Below are 19,195 nucleotides of genomic sequence, written 5' to 3'. Positions count from 1 at the left end.
AGCAAATTCTCTCATGTGAGAATCTTAGTCAATATGCCGTAAGTGACTCAAACTTTGTTTCTTCTATCATTAATGGTGACAAATTGTGGGTGTATGGCTATGACCCAGAAACAAAGGCCTCGGCCATCTCAATGGCAGAGTCCATCTTCTCCGAGGCCCAAAAAACCAAAATAATCTCAATAAAATGTGAATATCATGCAAACTTACAGGGCACTGTTCATTATGAATTTGCCCTGCATTGTCAAATAGTGAAGCAGGAATACTACAGAACAGTGTTATATTGATCAAGAAAATGGCTGGAAAGTAGTCTTTGAGAAATTGGTGCCTATATCATGACAGCATCCCCGCACACTCAACACTTTCCATTCAAGAATTTCTCACAAAGCATTCCACCACTGTGATCCCCTAATCTGCCACACTCACCAAATTTAGCTTCCTGTGATTTTTTTCTCTCTGAAGCTTAAAGCACCCTTGAAAGTTCACAGATTTGCAACAACTGAAGAAATTATCGAGAACATCACACATAGGAACTATTAGCAATTCCAATATAAATTTATCAGGAATGCTTCTAGAAGTTGCAGAAGGAAGACCCAGTCACCAAACTACACACACACACTCACACTCTCTCTCTCTCTCTCTCTCTCGCCGGGTGGGCAAAGTGACTGCCTGGCAACCCAAAGGTCGCTGGTTCAAATCCCGCCTTGGGCTTTGAACTTCAGGCTTGTTCAGTTCCTACTCTTGCATTGAAATCCCCCATTAAAAATATCTCTTTGTTCTTAGGGATTTTTTCTATTAGTTCTCTCAGATCCTCCCAAAATTCATCCTTCAAGGTATCAGTCATGTCATTAATCAAGGCACATATTACCAAAATACATATTTCTCTCCCATACATTGTCAATTCCAATGAGATCATTCTTTCATTAATAAATTGCCAGTTTTTGATGTTATGTCTCAGTTTATTTTTAACAGCAATAGAAACTCCTGCTCTTGCTCTTTCACTCTTATCGACTCCACTCCAAAAATGGTAGTATTCTCCCATTATTTCCTCTCCACATCCCTTTTTCTTTGTCTCCGATAACACAACGATGTCTAAATTTAATTTTTGAAGTTCATCCGGAAGAAAGTTTCTTTTAGTTGAAAGACCTTGAATGTTCCAGCAACCCAAAATCATTGTCCTTTCCTGTTTGCCGAGTCATTTCCGAAAGTGCAGTCTATTTTCATTTTCACTTTTAGGTCGTTTAGCATTTGGGTATTTTTTCCACTGACTTTATGTTGCAGAACCCCCAACCTGGAGAACCAGGGTATCTCTCTTAGTCTGGCCCCTATCCTTTGACCTGTCCGGCTTGGGAGGCTCTACCAATAGCTAAGCTACTGCCGACTTAGCTCTCTGGGTCATCGGGACACACAAGCCCCCCACCATGAAAAGGTGGAGAATACCATCGGGGGAGGCATGCAGCACATTTTACATCTTGAGTACTGCATACCATCGGGGGAGGCATGCAGTACTCAAGATGTAAAATGTGCTGTTTCAGTGGCAGAGCACATCTTAAAAAAGAATTATGATGGCTCATAATAGTGGTTAATTCACTTTCACATCTAGGCTGCTGTAAAAAAAAAAAAAAATCTTGCCCAGCCACAGTAGTGTTTTTTCATCGCTACAAATTTCAGGTTCCATATTGCATCTGCAATGAGTTTCTCTTCATCCATGCATATCCTGAAACACAATGTTCGCATCCACTTCAGCATAGTCTTCAGAACATGTTTCCTTCTAAATTTAAGCTGTGACACACATCCTCAACAATTTCTTCACTTTATTGGACTATTCTTTGCAATTAAAAGAATCAACCTCATCCCGTGCAGAAACACAATTACATTATCTATAGCACATCAATTTCACATTGTGTTTTGCTTTCAAGACAGCACAATTTTGTCTAATAGTATTTTTCAACAGTTTTTCTTCGAAGTACTGGATTACACCCTGATCAAGTGGCCAAAGAACTGATGTCATATTAGGTTTTTCATGTATGTGAATACAAGGAAGAAAAAACTGAATCAGATCAGATCCTTGTGCACTGAGTGTGGGAAAGTCTTAGACAACCCAGCTGATGATGAAGATGAACTGAACAGGTATTTTGCTTGTCTTTACTGAAAAAAGTTCCTTCACGCTGAGAAGAGGCTGTGCAAGTAAGCCTGAATCACATGAAATTAGTGATTTAGAAATTACAGATGACTGTTTATTAGCAAAACTTTCAAGCATAAAGGCTAGTAAGACTCCTGGAGTTGATGGCATATACTCAGTAATTTTGAGGGAAGCCACCATGGAGTGTATTGAACCACTGAAGTTAATTATGGAGCATCTTTGGACTCAGGAAAGTTTCCTCTGGATTGGAGAAGCATCAACATGTTAGTAATACATAAAGGTTCTAAGAGCAAAGATGGTAACTTGCTTTCTTGCATCACATGCCACCACCACCACTACTACTACTACTATAGACCAGTTAGTCTGATTTCTGTGGTAGGAAAATTTTAGAAGCAATGATTAAAAGTGCAATCCAGAGCTATTTAGATAGATATGGCATTCTAAATAACACACAATATGGTTTTGTTAAGGGAAAATCATGTTTAACTAATTAGTAAGCTATTTTGACACAGTTACTTATGAGCTGAATGTAGGGAAATGATTTCAACATAGTTTATTTGGATTTTAACATGGCATCATTTGACTCACTCCCTTGTGAGAGGTTAATGTATAAGCTGGAACATGTTGGGATTACTGGAAAAATTCAAATTTGGTATGTGCAGGGCAGAAGGTTGTGATTAATGGATATTCTTCAGATTGATATAAAGTCAGAAGTGAGGTCCCCCCCCCCAAATGGATTGGTTCTTGGACTATTGTTGTTTCTGATTTTCATAAATGATATCGACAATGGGATAGAAGGCTTCATGTCAAAATTTGCAGACGATAAAGATTGGTAGAGTAGTTAATGATCAGTACCAAGCAGCACTCCTTCAGGATGACTCGAACAGGCTGTGAGAATGGTCAGAAAAGAAAGTGGCAGCTATGTTTTAATGTAGCAAAATACAACTTTGAGAACAGCAACCCCAAAATAAATGATACATTTGATTGGGTTGAATTAAAAAGAGTAGAAGAAGAAAGGGATCAGGCAGTTATAATACAGGCAGATATAAAGTTTTCTGAGCAGTGTAAACAGGCAGCCAGGAAAACCCATGGTGTCTTATCAATGATTTATTGAACATTATCCTGTAGAGACATGGAGGTCACAGTCCCACTGTATAAGGCAACTGTGAGACCACATTGGAATACCGTGTTCAAGTATGGAGGCTTCTGAAAAAAAAAACTGAGCTTCTTGAAAGGGTCCAAAGACAGGCAACTCTAATGGCAAGATCTGCAGAAGGATGACCATATGAGGAAAGACTCCAATTATGTGGGCTACAGAACTTGGCAACCAGGCACCTCAGAGTGACCTGATTGAGGTTTATAACACTCTGGAGAGGGTTTAGCAAAATGAATGAAATTCCAGAACTTGGGGGCATAAATTCAAATTATAGATGAAGAGGTTTAGACTAGATTTTAGGAAGTTTTCTTTTAGTCGGCAACTTGTTGATTGCTGGAACAGGTTGCCTTCACAAGTAGTTGGGGATGACAGTTTGAATATATTCAAAGGTCAACTAAATGTTACCTATGCGAGGAGGGAAGCAAATAATTTGTATTTTCTTATCTACTCTCCTCTTTTTTTTGGCCAGTGCAGCAATAGCACTGTGACTTCCTTCCACTATATGAAAAAAGACATCAGATTGAGCTGACATCAGATTCTGCACATTTGCCTTACCTGTATTCGACTTTTATCTAAATATGTCCCCCCATACCTGATGACAGCTTTACCATCTTTTATTTTTGTTTTATTTGTATTGTATTATACTTTATTATTATTAATTTTACTTTGCAGTTGACTCACCTCCTATTGGCTTTGTAATTCATAATTTTCTTAATTCATCATAACTTTTAAGATTTAACATTCTTTCACCCATAATTTCTTTCGCATTACATTCTTCCATAACATTCTTTTGCCCATAATTTTCTTAATTCATCATAACTTTTAAGATTAACATTCTTTCACCTTTTACATATCTACTATACTTCTTTTTCTACCATCCTCACCCTTCTAGTTACTGGCACTTTGTGTAATTTTCACCTCCATCTACGGATAACTTTATTTAATATATCTATTCATACATACTTTTATATATATATATATATATATACGTATATAGAATAGACGTAATATACAGGAGATATAATAAGAGGAATATATGAAGGAATATAAACCTGAGTTACTACTATGTAGAGTAGAAGCACCCACGACTATAAATAAATAAAAGATAGGAGGTTATGCTTTTAGTGTGGAGAGAGAACAGCAGGTAGTGTAATCAACCAACGGGTTAGATAACATGGAAAGGCAGTCATAAAATAACACAATTCGAAACTAACACAAAAAGTCAAAAACATAAGTACTTAGTGCTATAGTTCAGATGATTTCAATGTCGTTAATGAGGGCCAGCTGTCAAAATCAATCAAAATGCAGCAAAAAGTAAGGCCTCTGTTTTTAACATGAAATATACATAGCACGTGGTAAAAAGATACCAGGTTAATTGTAATGCTAACGTATATAACATAGCTGACCCGACAGAGGTGGAGAAATGATAGATAATAAGAAATATAGGTAGTAAAAAATTACTAAAAATCATTGAAAGTTGAAATCACGAGATGGAGCAGACAGTCAGGAATCTACTGCGTTGGAATGCAGTAAGACATATGGGGTTGATGGAGGGATTAAACACAATGAGGCCACGCATCCCAGGATAAGGGAGAAGGCATAACGTATGAAATAGTGTGACAAAAAAGATACTGAATTTTGTATGAGGTGAAGTCAGTATGTATAGCAGTAAAATAGCATCTTGATATTGCTTTCAAAACCTAATCATGCACAAGAAATAAAAGATAGGAATTCAGAACAGTAAAAAGGAGTGTGAAGATGAGAGGAATTAGTAGTAGTGCTCGGGTAGTCCAGGGGTCGCTAGCCCGTTCCTGTAGTAGGACACTGAACGTAATTTCTGGGACCGTATCTCATGTGTTTAAGTCAATAATGTTAATAATGGTGGAGGTAGACCATTATATTACCATTTAGGTTTTATTACCATTCATGATGAAAATATAATTACATATAATGACAATAAAAATAGTGAAAAATCGTAAAAAATAGTGAAAAAATACTCCTAAGATAACCAATCGGCGGGCACAGGTTTTCCAGACTGTGAGACAAAAGGCTAAAGGGTATTGCCTATACATTATTTATACAGCCTGGAGGATGTCATTATGCTAATATATTTGTCATATCTAGGGGTTGGTTAATCATATTCTTATATTTTAAGATTTGGAATGCTTTGTTGAAGTGGTATTGAAGGAAGGCTGTCGGAAACTGATTGTTCAATAGCTTGTTATATAGGGTTATTATATTATGCTTTATCAGCCAGTTACTGTTACATATGTTAACTATTCTGATGCATTGTGAAAGAATAACGTTTGCATGTACTTTTTTCGAGATATTAGAGTGCCAGCGTGTATAGTTGACAACATTGTAATTGAAGGAGTCTCTTTTATTGTAGATGTTGATGGATGTTTGTGAGCCATTAATATTAATATTCAGATATAATACCTAGAATTTACGAAGACCAAAAGACAGCCCTGGTCCAGATAACTTTTTAATGGTAGTGTATGCATTTAAATTCTATTCCCGAATGCTTACCCATAATTTTTCAGTATTTTTGTTAATCGTTTTATTAATAAGTTTTCCCCCCATTTTAAGAAATCTCCACTTCAGACACAGTCCCAGAAATTACGTTCGGGGGCCCTACTACAGGAACAGGCTAGTGACCCCGGACTACTGGAGCACTACTAATTTCTCTCATCCTCACACTCCTTTTTACTGTTCTGATTCCCTATCTTTTTTTTCTTGTGTGCGATTAGGTTTTGAAAGCATTATCAAGATGCTATTTTACTGCTATACATACTGACTTTGCCTCATACAAAATTCAGCATCTTTTTCATGCTATTTTGTACGTTATGCCTTCTCCCTTATCCTGGGACATGTGGCCTCATTGTGTTTAACCCCTCTGTCAACCCCGTACGTCTTACTGCATTCCAACACCTGAGGTCGCTTCTACATACCATATATTCATTGAAACAAGCACGTAGCATTCTTTCTTTCCCCGCAGTACACAAGAAGACCGTCCCCACATCTCTGGCTTGCGAAATCAGTTAGTACAATTCCTGACCATCTGCTCCATCTTGTGATTTCAACTTTCAATGATTTTTAGTAATTTTTAACTACCTATATTTCTTGTTATCTATCATTTCTCCACCTCTGTTGGGTCAGCCATGATATATACGTTAGCATTAAGATTAACATGGCTTCCGAACATTAACAATAAACTAAAAACCTTGTATCTTTTTTCCACGTGCTATGTATATTTCATGTTAGAAACAAAGGCCTTACTTTTTTGCTGCATTTTGATTGATTTTGACTGCTGGCCCTTGCTAACGACGTTGAAATCATCTGAAGTACAGCACTAAGTACTTATAATATAATATTCTTGACTTTTAGTGTTGCAGGTTCGAATTGTGTTATTTTATGACTGCCTTTCCATGTTATCTAACCTGTTGGTTGATTACACTACCTGCTGTTCACACTAAAAGCCTAACCTCCTATCTTTTACATATATATATATATATATATATACTGGTTAAATGAATAAATTGTTTGATATATTACTGGTTAATTGAATAAATTGCTGGTATTTATTTATTATCTATATAGGTATTTAAACATCGGGAACAGGAAAACCAGTTAGCATGTGCAGTCTAACTTCTTCCTGGGGATCTGTACATGTAATGGCAATAATAATAATAAATAATATTAGTAATAAATGAAGTTAATATTATATATTTCAATCAAACATCAAATAAACAACAAATCAATGTCAACTAACATTCTTTTACCTAGTCATCTACCTGCTACTTCTGGGGCTTTGAGCGGATCGATAGCCAGATTAAAGGAATGTCTCATACCTATCCGTTTCTGTAATCCCTTTATCAGTTTTGCCTTTTTAGTGATATTTTTGTACATAATTAGTTAATTTTGTATAAACTTTATTTAATTGATTTTTGATAAACTTTATTTTTAATTTTTAGAAAATTTTTAATCTTAGAATCGGAATCAGCAAACTGGTATAGGTGATACAAAGCCCAACAGGTAAGTATCTGGATAAGCGAGAAGGTTTTTACTTACAGTCAGTTGTCCTGCGGTGGTCTGTCGGAAAAGGGGGTTAGTCCCATTCTCTGTTTGTTTTATTGACTGATCGGTTTTTAGTGGGCAGTTGTGCCTATTGTTTGTTATGGCGTGATGAAGATATAGCTGTAGGGCAATATATTTGCAAGTCATGAGAGGGTTGATTTTTACGTTTTGCCGGGGTGGGAGGCTGAGGTCGGGGGGATTCTTCCAAGTTGAAATGATATGTTTTATGTATATACAAGCCTGATGTATTAGAAAATTATGTGGTGAATATTATTGATGAGGTTTTGATGAAAAGGATGATTTTATGATGTAGTTCATTTACATTATTTTCATGATTTTGTTATTTACATGAATTTGTTATTGCTATCCCTTGGACTGGGCCGGTATAGCTTTTCTAAGGCATAACGGCCCATATTGTCCTAGGGGATAGCTATTTACATATATACAGCCTCTTACTAAGTGAATGTTTACCTTGTGTCTCCTTGTGCTGTTTAGCTTAAAAATGTTCTTTGTATGCTGCTATATTTCCATTTTGGCATTCCTAAGCTTTCTAGTTTTCAATTTTTATAGTCTAATTTTTATTTTTAATTTTTAAAGATGGGTGGGTCAGTATAGGATGACGGATTACAGTGCGGTCAGAAGACGAGCCTCTTCTGAGCGCAATAAATCCTGCCCTCAATTTAGGTAGTTTTTATCCTGCTTTTTAATTTAGACTTTGGCTACTGATGGTTTATAGCTGTTTTATGGTGTTTTCAATAATTCTATATGGGCAGATGTCTGGTTGATTTTTGATGTTCATATGTATGGCCGATTTAATGTGTTGTGTGCTGTAATTGTTGGGTATATTGTTTTTGTCGAGGGTTTTTATTAGTTTTTTAATTGCTTCCATTTATTTTCTGTATTATTGCATATGTTTATTAATCTGGTTGTTTGGTTCCTAATTGTGTTTCCTTGTATGTGTTTAGCAATGTTGCTATCCCAGTGGATGAGCTTTATGGCTGGGAAGTTGAAGTAGTCTCTTTTGTCGTAATGTTTAGTGTAAATGTTGTCTTTGGTGACAGTGATCTGGCTGTCGAGGTAAAACGCTTGTAGGTTGCTGTTTGGGTTGGTACATTCAATGCTAAGGTCTGTGGGGTAGATTTCCTGGGCTAATGTTTCGAAGTTGTCGTAGTCCATGACTAGGACGTCATCAATATATCTATATATGTTGATTTCTTCTTGGATGTTATTTTCAAAGTGGTGTAAATAAAGGTTGGCTATTGCGCAGGAGCAGCAAGATCCCATGGCTATCCCTCTTGTCTGTAAGTAGATGCTGTTTCCCATCATTACCTAGTTATTTTTGACGTTGAGATTGATTAGATCGTGCCAGTATTGTTTATTGCATTTTAAATGTTTTTGGTGGTTTTGAAAGTAGTATAAGAGGACTTTAATTAGATTGTCATATGAAATGCTAGTGAAGAGGTTTTTGAAGTCGTAGGTGTAGATGCTTCTGATATTGTTGTTTTTGTTTTGGATGTAATATAGATATTTTTTGTTGTTGGTGATGATTTTGGTGTTAGTTATTTCGCTAATTATAACTTTAAGTTTGTTTTCCAATAGGCTGCTGGAAGGTTTTAGATGACCAGGTTAAATGGAGGGGTAAAATGTGGGGGGGGGGATAAAAAATGTTGACAACCTACAGATTATTATACACTGTCGGAAAGAGCTCAATGAGTAGGTTTAAAACATAATTTTAAAATTATTTTAAAATTAAAAATGGCAGCGCCAGACAGGAAAATGTGACCAATTTTCGTGTCTCCCCCTATTTCTGTCACTAATGGAGCTAAAAATTTATAAATCAGATTAGCTATGCATTATTCGATGCTTATCAAGGGAATTTCCATTGAAATCTATCATTTACTTTTTGTGTTAAAAAAAAAAAAAAAAAACTTATTGCACTTCGATAGTGCACTTCTTTGTACTAACTAACTCTCCTTTTCGTGACAAAAAGGTTGCTAAATAGTTAGTTAATAAATGGCCTCCATAGCCGAGAGGTCAGGTGCGGGAGTAGCATACGCTCCTTGAGTAGACTGCGGTTCAAGTCCCTGACTGCTAAATACGGTCGATCTGCCAACCAGCGTGGCAGATTATGGTCCATTTCCCTGAACATGAATTGTTGAGGAGGCTTCCATCCTGCAGTGGGTTGATATTGGCTGCAGTTTTTTTTTTTTTAGTTAATAAATGACCTTTATAGGTCATTTATAAATTTTGCGACGAGAAGTATTTTTTAAAAATTTTCGAAGCTGGAGTTGTCCCAGCAAGGAGGTACTCAGAGAGCCAGTGTTGAGGCAGTGGTGGTGTGTAGGCACCTGCACGGAGCCTTGCACAGTCCTCACCTGCCAGTCGCTTCTCCCCCAAGAGTTTAGTCACTTCTCCCACCCTTGTCATTCACAACAACTGGAAAGACTCAAATAGACAACGTTTTCGTTAGTTCCTCAGTTTTAGGTCAAGCCGGGGTACTAGAAACTGTTTTCGGTTACCATTAAGCTCTCTATTTGAGATATCACACTAACGACCATTAGTGATTACGGACCCTTCATCCCGAGTGCCTGAACTCAGTAGTTGACCGATTTATTTACTTATTTTACTCACATTTTACTTATTTTTTTTTTATACTTGAATAATAAATTTATGCTTAATAAACTGTATTAATATACTAAATTTGTTGTTCTTAAACCAAATTACCACTAAAGTAACAATATCGGGAAAAAAAAAAAAAAAAAAAAATTTCAGACTACTTTTCATATCCTTTTAATTTTCAATTTTTCCCGATAGCAAAGAATGAGTACCGGCACCTATTCTTTTACAAAAAAAGCACTGTAAGATATATATATATATATATATATATATATATATATATAGAGAGAGAGAGAGAGAGAGAGAGAGAGAGAGAGCGCACAACTCTAACAAAATAACAAAAGGAAAATTAAATTTATCTAGTAGCAAGTTTAGTAACAATGCTTCAAGAAATGTTAAACTGCTATGGTTTTATGCCTTTTTCACCCCTTCAGTGGCACAAACATTCTAATGAATGGCAGGAAGTGTTTCAAAGTCTGCTCACAAAAAGTTACACAAGCATTGCACTATGAAGTGAAAATATATTCAGAGCACAGAACCTAAGTGAAATTTGTTGTTACTGACCTAATTTGAAATCTTCTCAAAAGGTGCTGGAGCATACAACAGAATCTGAATTTTTTCTCATATATGAAAGAGGATTTTTTTTGGGTATAGGGGTAGAATTTCACCCAAGCCAGTACTGATGGATTAAAAGTGAAATGCAAAAAAAACTTCCAAAATGCCCATAGTGATTCTGTGAAATTTTCTGCAAGAAATATGATATACATCTTATTGTTCTTCAGTTTTTAAAATAAAAAGTAATTTTTATATTATAATATTCAAACTTTTAAAGATCTGAAAAATTACAAGTTCTGTTTCTAATGAAATATGTTAATTCCTTAGGCATACCTGTGGCATGGAAAGTTTCTGATCTAAGCCTATTTTTAAATTAGGGATAACGGCTATTGAAGAACACAACCAACCTAAAAAAAATATACACTGAAAGGAAAAAGACAAACATGAATATGAAACAAATTAATATATATATATACATAAACACTAAACTATGACATAACAAAAATAGCAATTTACAAACAAATGAATAACACTGATTTCATTAACTGAATTCAACACTTTCTGGATTTGTTTTTATTATTATTATGCAATTAAATGTATTCAATCCTGCACGACAGGTTACTATATAAGATGGAACTACTGGAATCACACAAAAATCCTTAGATGGGTCGCAGGGCTAGGGTCAACATAAGAAGTTGAGTTCCCAAAGGATAGGTACCAGGATTGTTGTTTTTGATTTTCTTAAATGACATTGACAAGGGGGGTATGATGGCTTGATGTCAAGATCAGTAGAGTAGTTAATAATCAACACCAAGCAGCACTTCTTCAGGATGACTTTAATAGGCTTCAGGAATGGTGAAAACAGTGGCAGCTAATTTTTAATGCAGCAAAATGCAAGGTCATACACTTGGGAAATAGCAACCCCAAAATAACTTATACACTTGGTTAGGCTGAATTAAAAAGAAATTTGTGAGAGATCACGTTCAGACATGAAGTTCTCCAAGCAGCACAGAGGTGGTAAGGAAAACCCATGGTATCCTATCGATAATTCATCATCCATTTGCTTATAGATGAGGAATATCATAATCCCACTATAAAGCAGTTGTAAGATAGTTGGAATATTGTATTCACCTAATGAAAGATATCAAAGCTTCATGAATGGGTCCAAAGATGGACAATCACCTGGTGTGTTTGGCAAAGGGATATGACATCCATAAAAGGAAAGGCTTCGAATACGTGGGCTGCACCGCTTGGTTAGCAGGTACTTTTAAAAGAGAACTGACTGAGGTGAACAAGGCTCTGAGAGGAGAAAGTAAAGTGAATGAGGGAATTAATAATTTCAGTTCTAAATGATTCCAGATCTAGGTGCCATAAATTCAAATTAGGAGGACGAGATTTAGATTGGAGTGCAGAAAGTTTGCTTTTAGCCAGTGAGTTGTTGATTACTGGAATAAGTTGCTTCCATAGGTAGTCCATAGGCTTGCAGCTTGGGAGATTCAAAGATCAGTTGGATGGTACTTATGTGAGGAGGGAGTTGAATAGGTGGTTTGTTTTATTTTATTATTTGTTTATTTATTAGCTGGTGTAGCGAAAGCCCCAGGTTTCCTTGAACCATGTGTTATTTGTTTTTTTGTTTTTTTTTTAGGAGCATTATTAGCAACTAAGGCCATATTGCTCCGGGGATACGCGATGGTCATTCCCTGACCTTTCCGCATCCTCCGTATTTGGTGGCTCACAGGCTCGAACTCCGGTCTAATCAAGAAGCATGTGCTACGCACTGCTGCTCCTGCCCACCTGGCTACAGAGGCGCCAGGTGGGCAGGACCAAAAAAAAAAAAAAAATCTGGGGGGGGGTGGGTGAACTAATGAAAAAGATGGATGACCAATGGATGACCAAGTTGCATGACCTCCTTCTGTGGCTTTGACCACCATCAACAAATTTTGACCCTAGAATGTTACTTTTTTGCAAAAAAAAGCAGTTCACTGCAAAAAAAAAAAAAAAAAAAAAAGGGAGATTTGTCAGAAAAATCAGGTTTTTGTAGAGTCCACACTGCACTAGAAATAAAATTTCACTGACAACATACACATTTTATATTAAAATATACATATAGGATTGTTTACAAGTACAGTATGCTTTCAAACATTAGTTTACTAGGATTTTTCTGTAAGCGGATTTCCATTTGGACATTTTACTAGACATCAACTGATTTTGATGTTAAGCATAACTGGGGTAATTTGCTATATTTCAAACCTTCTAAACTTATTAGTTCCCCAATCAAGGAACAATGTACAACCATTCTTTATTTTTTTTCATAATAGAGCCTGGTAAGTTCTCACACTGAAATTGAAAAAACATTACTGCTTCATCTATTTCTTTAATAACATCAAGAAGTACTATAAAATTGTCCATAAAAATGATGCACTATCAGTTAATGAAGTTTATGCTATTTCAGCATTTATAAGAACATTTTTCAATGGAAATTTGTGTAAATATAGTCATATGCAGCAAAAAAGTAAAAGTAAAGTGCAGCCATTATCAACCCACTGCAGGATGGAAGCCTCCACAACAATTCATGTTGAGGGAAATGGACCATAATCTGCCACGCTGGTCCAGTGCGGGTTGGCAGATCGACCGTATTGAGCAGTCAGGGGCTTGAACCCCGGTCTACTCAAAGAGCATGTGCTACTGCACTCCCGCTCCTGCCCACTCGGCTACGGAGGCCATATGCAGCAATGAAGTGCTTACTCACTGAATGAAAGAACAGTATCTTCTCTTGTTTTTAACTTTCCATGACCTTGACAGAAGAAATGCTTATGATTAAGTCCAAAACAACCTTCTGGTTTAGTTTTCTATATAAATCAACTTCAAAAATGGAAATGGAAGATTTGTAAACTGTTGGTAAAATAAATTTCTATACAACATTCTTCAACATATCTAAGACTAATAACCTCAGGGATGAGTGGTATTCTGGATTGAAGAGCTACATTTGGATTTTAAAATGTTAGCATATCATTTAAAAGGAACAAGCAAAATGATTTAGTCAAGGCAAAAGAGGAATATGAACAAACTTTATGCAAACCTAGGGATAACATAACTAGAGTTATTGGCTTGCTTGACCTGTTTAGGATTGATTTTGTCAGAAGTTTGCAATTCAAACGAATGAACTTCCCAAGAAAAATAACTTTTTCTTGGGAAGTTCATTCATTTATATTCTTTCTAAACTTATTTTGGATCATAAACTTAAAATGAATATGAGACACTCCCATTCACTAGTGACTGCTTTGTACTGTTCAATTTGGTAACTATGAAAAGTGCTCATATGGCTTTTCCAATTACTTCTAACATCGTCTTTAAATGGACTTGCCATAGGCTGCTACTGTTCTGCCATTCTAGTTACACATTTAAACAAAGGCAGCCAATGTGTGCACCTATACTTCAAAATCTTTTTTTACTTCAATGGCATGAATCAGTTGAAATTGTTTCAATGTCTCTTTCCTTGTAGCACTTCTCTCTGAAGCTCCCTTTTAGCACACACAAATCAAGAATGACAGGGACAGCCTATTTAAATCAAGTGGTGGTATCAAGTGGTTTAAATCTACTAGGTGGTAGATGACTCTCATCAACCGGTGAAATACCACCACTTTGCTTATTGGAGGCTTGAAGTGGTGGAACCCATGTTTAGTCTCTAGAGCTAAGTTCCGGTCAACCCTTCCATCATGCAGTATGATTGATGACTTTTGAGGTTATGATGAACGTTGTGGCGAGATCCAATATTCCTTACATTTCGAGGGTACAGCTCTAAAACGGTTTTCGCAGGCCGGCCGCTAGTTAGTACACCGGACCGAACCTATTGGTAACTCTCTAGGAGGCTTCCGGATCAGCTAGTGTATAATCTTGCTACCTCTACTCTGCCAGATAGTGACTGGAGGGAGTCCGAGTAGTGTGTATGCGGGGAGCATTGTCGAGGCCACGTTATGTCAAGGATCTGGGTATATTCTTCCCACATGTACGCCATATCCAAAAATTTCATTACTTCATACAGCATGTCCCACCCACTTTTTCTTACTATTGAATACACCATGAATTGTCAAACTAATAGAACAAGCTTATCTGCGAAAAGATCTAAACCTCCCAAGGATTTCCTAATTCATTTCACAAATATACGTGGTCTCAATTCTAATCTCAACGATGTCCATTTCCACTTGCAGTCTGCCAAACCCCATGTACTTTTTCTGACAGAATCTCAGTTAGCGGTTGATTCAACTACTGTTCATCTCAGATGCCCAAATTATTCGCTGTATGATTCCTTTCGCCTCAAAGGTGGTACTTGTGCATATGTCCGTTCTGATATTCCCTGTCAGAGACTTGGCAATTTGGAATCTCCTCTCTTTGATCTTCTCTGGCTTAAAATCTCTCTACCTCATTGTGTCAAATTCATCTGTTGTCTCTACCGTTCTCCCAACTCCACTAATCACTTGGAGCTCTTTGACTTCCTCTCGTTGCAACTTGACTTTCTCCAGTCCAACTTTCCTAACAGTGAGGTAATTTTCCTTGGTGATTTTAATGTTCACAACTCCAGCTGGCTTCCGTTTTCTAGTCACACCGACCCAGCAGGTCGAGATGCTGAGGCTTTTGCAATTACTAATGACCTAGCACAGATTGTTCATTTACCTACAAGAATACCGGACAATCCTAATCATACAGCCAATACGCTTGATCTTTTTCTCACAAACAACCCTTCTAAGTACACGGTCGAAGTGAGAGGTCCTTTAGGCACTTCAGATCACAACTTGGTGATTGTCTCTTCTCCAATGGAACCTTTATCTCATGGCTATTCCCAACCTCGTGTTGTTTGGCATTACAAGAATGCAAAATGGGATGACCTGCGAGACTTCTTTTCTTCTTTTCCTTGGTCGGATTACTGTTTCAAAACTCCTGATGTCAACGTTTGCTCAGATCGTGTCAGTGAAATTATTCTTGCAGGAATGGAATCCTTTATCCCACACTCCACTTTAAAATCTCGTCCTTTATCTAAACCTTGGTTTTCCAATAAATGTGCTAAGGCTGTTCAAGAGAAGAATGTTGCATATCGTAATTGGCTTGTTTCTAATTCTTCAGTTTCATTTTCTGCCTACACCAAAGCTCGCAACAATTGTAAAGCAGTTATTAATCAGTCCAAACTAGAGTTTGAACAGGCTAAGAGTAGAAAACTTGCTTCTTGCCCTAATGGTAGCCGAGCATTCTGGTCTCTTGCCAAAGCTATTGGCCGCAACTTTTGCCCATCTCTGCTTCCACCTCTGTCCAAACCAGATGGTTCTGTTGTCACTTCAGCCAAGGATAAAGCTGACCTGCTAGCATCCCATTTTTCTTCCAGCTCATGTATTAATGAACTTGGTAAAACACCTCCCACCATTCCCAACACGGTCCATTCAATGCCTCCTGTGGTCTTCCGTCAAAAGGATATCAGAAGGATTTTGATGAATCTTGATGCTAAGAAAGCTCCAGGTCCTGATGGTATTTCTCCACTTGTTCTCAAAATCTGTGCTCCTGAACTTACTCCTATTCTTTGCCGCCTTTTTTCACTTTCTTATTCCAAAGGTGTTTTTCCTTCTGCTTGGAAATTTGCTCATATCCAGCCAGTTCCTAAAAAGGGTGACAAATCCCTCCCATCCAATTATCGTCCCATTGCAATTACTTCTACTCTTTCTAAAGTAATGGAGAAATCAATTAACCGCCAACTCTTAAACTACCTAGAAACCTTCCGTCTGATCAACGATCGCCAGTATGGATTCCGTCGGTGTCGATCCACTGGTGATATTCTGGCTTATGTTACCCATTTATGGACTACTTCAATGGAAAGGTTCGGTGAAACACAAGCAGTTGCTCTTGACATCTCAAAGGCTTTCGATCGTGTTTGGCATAAAGGTCTTCTAAACAAGCTTCCATCTTATGGTTTGCCAACTGTTTTTAGTAATTGGTTATCCAGTTTTCTCTCTGATCGCTCACTGAGGGTGATGGTAGATGGCTCTCTGTCTTCTAACTTCTCCACTAATGCCGGTGTCCCCCAAGGTTCAGTTCTTTCCCCCACTCTTTTCCTCTTGTATATCAATGACCTTCTTCCATTGACTGGAAATCCTATCCATAGTTTTGCCGATGATAGCACATTGCACTCAACTTTCCATTTTGAGAAACCTTGCCCTGCTCAATCAGCTTCAACTTCTCGAAAATCTGCTACCAATTCCTTAAATGCCGATCTTCAGGTAATTCTCCAGTGGGGCAAAGACAACTTAGTTGATTTCAACCCTTCTAAAACTCAGTCTTGTCTTATATCTCGCAAAAAGGATTCTTCTGCTCCTATGCTTATCTTTAGTGACACTCCAATTTCTAGGCAAAAGGATATATCTCTTTTGGGGATTACCCTGACTTCTAATCTCTCTTGGCACAAGCACATTACAAATATTGCTTCCTCTGCATCTAAAAAACTTGGTTTTCTCTTTCGCTCTCGGCGTTACTTTTCTTCCAAACAGCTGCTCACGCTGTATAAATCGCAAATCCGCCCTGCCATGGAATATTGTTCCCACATTTGGGGCGGTGCCCCTAAAACCTCTCTCAGGCTTCTTGATTCCATTCAGAAGAGGGCAGTTAGGTTAATTAATGATTCATCTCTAACAGAGTCTCTCCACTCGCTTTCTCATAGACGTACTGTTTCTGCTGCATGCCTCTTCTACAGATATTTCCATGGGCACTGTTCTTCTGAATTGGCTTCTATAATTCCCGCTCTCTCTTTCAAAACAGTCCGAACACGTGCCGCCACCAGCCAACATCCATTTACTGTCCAACTTCAAACCCACAGAACCAACTTTTCATCTTCCTCATTTATTCATTCAACTGCCATTTTCTGGAACAACCTTCCTTCATACGTATTTCCTGAAAATTACAATCTACAGAAGTTCAAGTCCAATGTCAACAAATATCTTCTTTCGTCTTCTCAACCTCCAACCCAAGCACGGTACTAAGTACTATAGGTTCTAATACCTCTCGTGTTTGGGGTTCACATAAAAAAAAAAAAAAAAAAAAAAAAAGTGCTCAATCTCTTCTTTTAATGCCTTAGGTTTTAATACTCCAGGTTTTAGACCTACCATGATAGGCACATTATTAAGTGCCAGATGACTTTGAAGGACCCCCACATGCTTTTCATTTGTAAACTATCTAAAGTTGCACACCGTAGAGTCACCTTCCAATGCAGGCACAAAAAACAAACTGCTTTTGATTCGATGAATTTTTTTCAAAATTTTTTTTTGATCATCACAATATGATAGAGCTTGCAATCACTTTGATTGATGCCATCAATAAAGTTCAAAAATGGTCCATTTATCAGAGCCTCTACCTCTATCATCTACTTCTTTCCCTATCCATGCAATTTCATTAACAATACCTATTGTTTTTGTTCTTGCTTTTTTTATTTATTTTTTTTTATTAAACAAATTTCTGAACAAAGCAGCTGCATGATCAGCAGGAAGATTTAAATTCTATGACAAAAGATGAAAATAAACATTCAGCAGTATGACATTCATACTGCTAAAAATTCACTGTCACTATGAAATGCTATATCTATTTTGGCATTTTTCTATGCACTACATACTCTCCTTACTCTTATTTGTTCAAAAATGCCTGATTACATCATATTTCACACCACTCGAAATTGAAAAATCACATCTACATGTGGTACCAGAAGACAAATGAGTTACTTTTTCAGATTTTACAACGCTGGAAAATTTTGCATATACATCTTTTGAAATTTTATACTGTATTTGTTTGGCATCTGACTGAAAGACATTTTAATTAAGTTAGTATGACACAAGTATGATGAAATGATTGCACATAAGAGAACAATGCTATTATTTTCCATTTCTCTTTTGCAATATAGACTCACAACACATCTGACTGACAATTTTATTTTTATTTTATTTTATTTTAATTTATATAAACAGTTTTTGTAGATATACGTAATACTTTATAAAACCGTTATTTCGTTTGAATATTGCAGGCATTGTTTTTGTATATAGTGATAGGGAATTCAAATTTTTAATTGAGGTAGCTAGGTAGCTCTAACGTATAATTATAGAAACAGTAATACGCTTCACTGTTTCTATTAGATAGCGTAGTATTGACATTTAATTAATTTAATTTATTGATCTTATTAATTTAAAATATCATGCCCCAAACTAGAGCAGCAAAGCAACGGGCACAAAGTGGCAGAAGTGCTGTGACTCGGGGGAGAACTGAGGGGGGGGGCGATTCTCCAACGCATCACAGCCTAAAAAAATGTGCAGCTTGTGAAATGTTTGCTGAACTATCTGGAACGAAACATGATATTGCCATGGGGGATGTCTTTGTGTGTGCGTGATGTAAGGAGTGTAAGGAAATCAGGCGACAACTCAGCGTTGTTATGGGCCTATATGAGAGTTTGAAGGACAGGGTGGATGCCCTCGAAAGATCTAAATTGAGGGGCCCATCAGGCTCTCAGCTGCCCACATCAACGCCACAGCTTGCACTTGGTCATCACGCAACACAGCGGCAACCCCCAAGGCAGAATGCGCTGGTCCCACAGGAACTAGTAGTTGTTGGTGACTCTATTGTCAGGGAAACCG

At 37.1% G+C, this 19,195-nt stretch overlaps 1 protein-coding gene across 2 annotated transcripts in view; it reads right to left on the bottom strand.

The window, feature by feature from the left end:
- LOC150083608 (NPC intracellular cholesterol transporter 1-like) overlaps positions 1–19,195 on the bottom strand; it is a 339,105-nt gene that overhangs the window by 101,418 nt on the left and 218,492 nt on the right. For both annotated transcript variants that reach the window (XM_090378086.1, XM_090378087.1), the window contains exon 15: positions 10,878–10,967. In XM_090378086.1, the coding sequence (XP_090234212.1) occupies positions 10,878–10,967 (90 nt within the window). The remainder of the gene's footprint in view (positions 1–10,877; positions 10,968–19,195) is intronic.

This window comes from Mastigoproctus giganteus, chromosome 7 (genome assembly GCF_048544385.1).
Source record: "Mastigoproctus giganteus isolate SK-2022 chromosome 7, ASM4854438v1, whole genome shotgun sequence".
Classification (NCBI taxonomy): domain Eukaryota; kingdom Metazoa; phylum Arthropoda; class Arachnida; order Uropygi; family Thelyphonidae; genus Mastigoproctus; species Mastigoproctus giganteus.
Note: the sequence above shows the minus strand (reverse complement) of the source record. Positions and strands in the feature narration are given on the sequence as shown.